This window comes from Solanum verrucosum, unplaced genomic scaffold (genome assembly GCF_900185275.1).
Source record: "Solanum verrucosum unplaced genomic scaffold, falcon-dt-bn FXZP01000182.1, whole genome shotgun sequence".
NCBI lineage: Eukaryota > Viridiplantae > Streptophyta > Magnoliopsida > Solanales > Solanaceae > Solanum > Solanum verrucosum.
In genome coordinates, this window is record NW_026020378.1 from 5,354,020 (window position 1) to 5,360,852 (window position 6,833).

The window sequence follows — 6,833 nt, forward strand, 5'->3', positions numbered from 1 at the left end:
GAGAGCTTATCCGGTGAGTCCACGAAAGAGTCTTGGTACTTTTGGCTTAGGATACAAGCCTAGAGTCGAGGACAAAATGAAGGCCAAGAAGCAGAAGAGAGATGTATGGTCACTTACCAAGCCTATACCACCCATATACAAATCTTTCCAAAGCCCGCACAACAGAATCTTCTGAGTCACCACTCCCAGAGCCAGTGCTGGAGGTTCACGAAGAATTGATCAACTATTTTCAAGATTTATTTGTCGAGGCTGATATGATTGAACTCGGAGAAGGCACTAGCGACAGAGATGTGCAATTCATTGGTCCTGATGTCCAGCTGAACAATTGGGAGGCCACTCCTCTCCCCATTAAGAATGAGTCTTGGTAGTCTGTCTTGTTTTTCTTTTGTCATCCGATTTATTCAAGGGTTGTAATTCGGATTTTGTCTCGTCGTTTTATTTCAAACTCTCTATTTTCCTTTTCAATAGGATGTAATTGTGTTTTTATTTCAGTCTAATATATTTATTTTGTTTTCTTCTATACAGTTCTTTCTATGCCGATTCTAGTGATATGACATGCATGCAGAATTTTCACCGGATCTTAAAATCCAATCTAATCTTCGACCTAATCCTGAAATAATAAGTCAAGAAATCGAATATGATGAAGACGAAGTATTTGAAGAAGTAAGCAGGGATTTCAAATCTTTTGAGAATAAATCAAACCCAAATATGAGTGAAACTGAGACGATAAATTTAGGGGATCATGAAAATATTAAAGAGACTAAGATAAGCGTACATGCTCGACATCAAAAGGAGGATATAATCCAGGCTCTGTTTGATTACAAGGATGTTTTTGCGTCATCTTATGATGACATGCCTGGATTAAGCACTGACCATGGTGGTTCACAAGTTGCCGATTGATCCTAAGTTCCCTCCAGTAAAGCAAAAGTTGAGAAAGCTTAAACTGACATGAGTGTAATAATTAAAGAGAAAATCACAAAGCAACTTGAGGCCAAAGTCATTCGAGTCGCTCAATATCATTCTTGGTTAGCCAACATCGTACCTGTCCCTAAGAAAGACGACAAAGTTCGAATGTGTGTTGATTATCGTGATTTGAACAAAGCAAGTCCAAAAGATGACTTTCCTTTGTCCAACATCCATATTTTGTTGGACAATTGTGTTAAACATGAGATTGCATTTTTTGTGGATTGCTATGCGGGTTATCATCAGATTATTATGGATGATGAAGACGCAGAAAAAACGTTTTTTATCACACCATGGGGTACATATTGTTATCGAGTCATGCCATTTGGGTTAAAAAATGCGGGAGCAACTTATATGAGGGCAATGACAATCATGTTTCATGATATGATGCATAAATAAATCGAAGTTTATGTGGATGATGTGATCATTAAATCAAAAAAAATAGTCAAATCATGTGCAAGACTTAAGAAGATTCTTCGAAAGACTTCGCAGGTATAATCTCAAGCTTAATCCTGCAAAATGTGTATTTTGAGTACCGTCAGGAAAGCTTTTGGGGTTTATAGTCAGTCGACGAGGTATCGAGTTAGATCCTTCAAAAATAAAAGTCATTCAGGAACTGCCACCTCCAAAGAATAAAACTGAGGTTATGAGCCTTCTAGGAAGGTTAAACTACATCAGTAGATTCATTGCTCAACTCACAACAACTTGCAAGCCCATTTTTAAGTTATTAAAAAAGAATGCCACAGTCGAATGGACCGAAGAATGTCGAGAGGCTTTTGAAAGGATTAAGAATTACTTATCGAATCCCCCTGTGTTGGTTCCTCCCGAGCCGGGCAGATCATTGATATTATATATGTCAGTACTGGATAATTCTTTTGGATGTGTATTGGGCCAGCATGATGGCACTGGGAAGAAAGAGCAGGCCATTTATTACCTCAGCAAGAAATTTACTGTTTATGAATCGAAATACACCCTTCTTGAAAGAACGTGTTGTGCCCTAACTTGGGTAGCACAGAAGTTGAAGCACTATCTTTCATCTTATACTACTTATCTCATTTCTCGTATGGATCCGTTAAAATACATTTTTCAAAAGCCCATGCCCACGGACAGGCTTGCGAAATGGCAAATATTACTCACAGAGTTTGACATTATCTATGTAACACGGACCGCAATGAAGGCTCAAGCCTTGGCAGATCACTTGGCAGAGAACCCTATTGATGATGAATATGAACCACTTAAGACCTACTTTCCAGACGAAGAGGTATCATGTATCGATGAAGTTATTCATAATAAGGATCAAGGATGGAAGTTGTTCTTTGACGGTGCTGCTAACAAGAAGGGAGTTGGGATAGGAGCAGTTCTTATGTCTGAATCAGGGGAATATTTCCCTATAACAGCCCAACTTAGATTCTATTGTACCAATAATATGTCAGAGTATGAGGCTTGCATCTTGGGTTTGAGGTTAGCTGCTGACATGGGCATCCAAGAGTTGCTAGTGCTAGGAGACTCAGATTTACTAGTCCATCAAATTCAAGGAGAATGGGAGACTCGTGACCCAAAGCTCATACCATATCAACATTGTTTACAAGATTTTTGTCGACGGTTTGTATCAATAAAGTTTAGACACATTCCTAGAGTTCATAATGAGATTGCTGATGCATTGACAACTTTATCTTCAATGCTCCAACATCCTGACGAAGCTCATATCGACCCTTTGTACATACAGATTCGTGATCAGCATGCTTATTGCAACATGGTGGATGAAGAATTTGACGGTAAACCTTGGTTCCATGATATTAAATCATATCTTCAGTCCGGAAAATGTCCTACTAATGCCACTAGTAATCAAAAAAGGACTATTCGGCGACTAGCTAGCGGTTTTTTCTTAAGCGGAGGCATATTATACAAGAAAACACCTGATTTGGGTCTTCTAAGATGTGTAAATGCTAAAGAGGCTTCAACAATCATGATTGAAGTACACTCAGGAGTTTGTGGACCTCACATGAATGGATATGTTCTGGCAAAGAAGATACTTCGAGCAGGTTATTATTGGCTCACCATGGAGCGGGATTCTATACGATTCGTTCATAAGTGTCATGAATGTCAAATACATGGTGATTTGATACATTCTCCTCCCTCCGAGTTGCATGCGATGTCTGCTCCATAGCCTTTTGTAGCATGGGGAATGAATGTGATTGGACCAATAGAACCAAAAGCGTCGAATGGTCATAGGTTCATCCTGGTGGCCATTGATTACTTCACTAAGTGGGTGGAAGCAGTAACTTTCAAGTCAGTGACCAAGAAGGTCGTGGTGGATTTCATTCATTTCAACATCATTTGTCGATTTGGTATTCCAAAGGCAATTGTTACCGATAATGCTGCAAATCTCAACAGTCACTTAATGCAAGAGGTATGCCGTCAATTTAAAATTGAACATCGAAATTCGACTCCTTATCGCCCAAAAGCAAATGGGGCTGTAGAAGCCGCTAACAAAAATATAAAAAAGATACTTCGTAAAATGGTGCAAAGTTCTCGACAATGGCATGAAAAGTTGCCTTTTGCTTTGTTGGGTTATCGCACTACAGTTCGTACGTCAGTGGGTGCCACCCCCTATTCGTTGGTATATGGGACTGAGATAGTTATACCTGCAGAGGTTGAGATTCCATCCCTGCGAATTGTTGTAGAGGCTGAAATTGATGATGATGAGTGGATCAGAACACGCTTGGAGCAATTAAGTTTGATTGATGAGAAGCGATTGACATCAGTATGCCATGGACAATTGTACCAGAAAAGAATGGCACGAGCATACAACAAAAAGGTGCGTCCCAGACGTTTTGAAGAGGGTCAATTAGTGCTGAGACGTATTCTGCCACAGCAGGCTGAAGTCAAAGGCAAATTTTCTCCGAATTGGAAAGGACCATTCATTGTAAAGAAGGTATTATCCAATGGTGCTCTTTACTTAGCAGATATAGAAGGCAATATGACAGAAATGGTCATCAATGTTGATGCTGTGAAGAGATATTATATATGATGTGATTTTTCGGTATTAGAAACCCTTATGTTTGGACTTGACATTTCAAAGGTTGATGTAATGGAAATTCTTGGTTCTGCGTCTAAGTATTAATTCATATGTTGTCACCCTTGTTGAGAGTTAATTTACTTCCTTGGTTCTTCTGCTTCCTTGGCTCTTCCATAAAAAAAATAAAAAATCAATCATTATGAACTACGTTTGACTTGATTCTTGTTTCGATAAGATACGTAGGCAACCCTAGTATGGGGTTCGGTCTAACCAAATAAAAAATCTAAAATTCCATATTTGTAAAAAATTGGGGAAAAGGTCATTTTTTTATTTTTTATTTTTATTCTTTCTATCCCGAAGCTAAAGTCGATCCCATCATTTAAAGTCGTATTTGAGACTTCATCTTATCATTTCTTTCTAACCTTGTACAAAAGTTGGATAAAGACCTTTGGATCAACCTTCGAAGTGTCAAGAGTAAGTATGTTAAGGGTACAAATGATGAAACCATGAGAGAGTCTTATCGGTGAAAACCCTAACTGGGCATCATAAGGCGAATGTGAGTTGAGAGAAACAAAAATGAGAGAGTCTTATTGGTGAAAACCCTAACTGGGTGTCATAAGGCGAATGTTAGTTAAGAGAAACAAAAATGAGAGAGTCTTATTGGTGAAAACCTTAACTGGGCATCATAAGGCAAATATGAGTTGGGAGAAACAAAAATGAGAGAGTCTTATTGGTGAAAACCCAAATTTGGCATCATAAGGCGAAGGTGAGTTGTGAAAAAAAAATTAATAATAAAATAAAAATAAAAATGAGAGAGTTTTATTGGTGAAAACCCTAACTGGGCATCATAAGGCGAATGTGAGTTGAGAGAAATAAAAATGAGAGAGTTTTACTGGTGAAAACCCTAACGGGCATAATGAAGCGAATGTGAGTTGAATGATTCAAAGTGAAAGAGTTTTAGTGGCAAAAACCCTCGTGGACATCATAAAGCGAATAAAAGTTTGAAATTAGTTATGACTTCGTCAAATAGTTGGAACTCCACACCAAGATTAGATGATCAATAATGGTTGATGAATAGATTGGATGGACAAATCGGGTAATCAATTCAAATTGCATGTCATGATCAGTAGAGTCGGCTACCACACTCAGATAAGTTTTCTTTCTTTCTCTTTCTAAAAGAGAGTCTTCATCGAATCATTTTCTACTATTCTCGTGTAGTATATATTTTTCTTTCACTTTTCATCGCTTTGTTTCATATGTCCTTGAATCGAGTTTATGTCAAGAAAGTAAGAAAGGATTTCAAGACTTGTTACCAACTCTAAATTTGTACAATGCAAAGAATCAGGCCAATGAGTTATCATCTGTCGGCAAGTTTGGATTCAGAAGAAGTCCATGATTTGATGAAGGGTAAACAATGAGTGTCATGACATAAAGGCAGATATTGCATTTAAGTCCCTCAAAATGAGCAAATTTGGGTGAAAATACAATCAATCAATAACGAACACTGGGTGTTTGGAAAAAAGTAAAACACGATGAGTACTTGAGCAATCCTCGTCAAAAGGGAGAACCACAAACCAACCACCACGTTTTTAAACTCACAAATTTTCTTTGTTGAAGCAGGGGCACAAGTTATTTCGAGATCAAAGATCCAAAAATCTAGATGTTCAATTTAGTCTACGAAGAGCTAAATGGCAACATTGCACACGAATTATAGTCTATATTGGGTAAGTGTTTGTTTGCCTTATTAGTCTATGGAACATAGTGTAGCAAGGACCCTCCTGAATAATGGGGCGTAGTGTAGCAAGGACCCTTATGAATAATGGGACGTAGTGTAGCAAGGACCCTCATGAATAATGGGACGTAGTATAGCAAGGACCCTCCTGAATAATGGGACGTAGTATAGCAAGGACCCTCATGAATAATGGGACGTAGTATAGCAATGACCCTCCTGAATAATGGGACGTAGTATAGCAAGGACCCTCCTGAACAATGGACGTACTGTAGCAAGGACCCTCATGAATAATGGGACGTAGTATAGCAAGGACCCTCCTGAATAATGGGACGTAGTATAGCGAGGACCCTTCTGAACAATGGGACGTAGTATAGCAAGGACCCTCATGAATAATGGGACGTAGTGTAGCAAGGACCCTCTTGAATAATGGGACGTAGTATAGCAAGGACCCTCCTGAATAATGGGACGTAGTATAGCAAGGACCCTCATGAATAATGGGACGTAGTATAGCAAGGACCCTTCTGGATAATAGGACTAGACTGACATAATTTTATTTAACCGATTCATCATGAAGAATGGAGTTGGTGTAAACACGCATAAGCCCTCTAAAGAGTACATCGCGACAAAGCTCGAATCGTTCAAAGTCTCGATTTAAAGCTAAGCACCATCTTTTATTTCTCTCACAAAATTTTCTTATATTAAACTGGGGCAAAATTTTGTGTTATTAGTTTTGTTTGTTTTAATTTCAGGAATCTAGTGATAGAATGGGGTCAATCCACATTTCCAGCTCAGGATCTTAGATGTAAAATAGTGTAATTTTCAAGATCAATTTCGATTGAAGAAACAGTAGCTCATTCTAAAAAAAAAACACACAGTCAATAACCAAGTACCAGTAAAAGGAACCTACCTGGAGAAAGACGTTTACCTTTGAACTCATTTGAGATGAAAATCAATATCTCATAACTCAAGAAGCGCGAAGACTCAAGTCAAGGTTCAAGAGAAGCTACATAGATAGGGTCGTGTACTTGTATTTCCTTTAATTTTTTCATCTTTTATATTCATGTAACAATAGGAGTCGCGAACTGGAGCCTCAAGGGGACCTCACTTGACTTCCAACTC

At 38.4% G+C, this 6,833-nt stretch overlaps 1 protein-coding gene across 1 annotated transcript; it reads left to right on the plus strand.

Annotated features, from left to right (window-relative positions):
* Window positions 1-948: 948 nt before the first annotated feature.
* Window positions 949-3,994, plus strand: LOC125838644 (uncharacterized). Its single transcript, XM_049517688.1, has 3 exons — window positions 949-1,261; window positions 1,506-3,005; window positions 3,141-3,994. Exons 1-3 carry the CDS (start codon window positions 949-951, stop codon window positions 3,992-3,994), a joined length of 2,667 nt encoding a protein of 888 aa, XP_049373645.1.
* The last annotated feature ends 2,839 nt before the right edge of the window (window positions 3,995-6,833 follow it).

Excerpts from the sequence above, each read along its gene's own strand:
- LOC125838644 (XM_049517688.1), top strand. The coding sequence starts at position 949 with ATGAGTGTAATAATTAAAGAGAAAATCACAAAGCAACTTGAGGCCAAA. Across the intron at positions 1,262-1,505 it reads GTTTTTTATCACACCATGGG|GAAAGCTTTTGGGGTTTATA; the intron begins GTACATATTGTT and ends GAGTACCGTCAG. Across the intron at positions 3,006-3,140 it reads AAAGAAGATACTTCGAGCAG|CATGGGGAATGAATGTGATT; the intron begins GTTATTATTGGC and ends AGCCTTTTGTAG.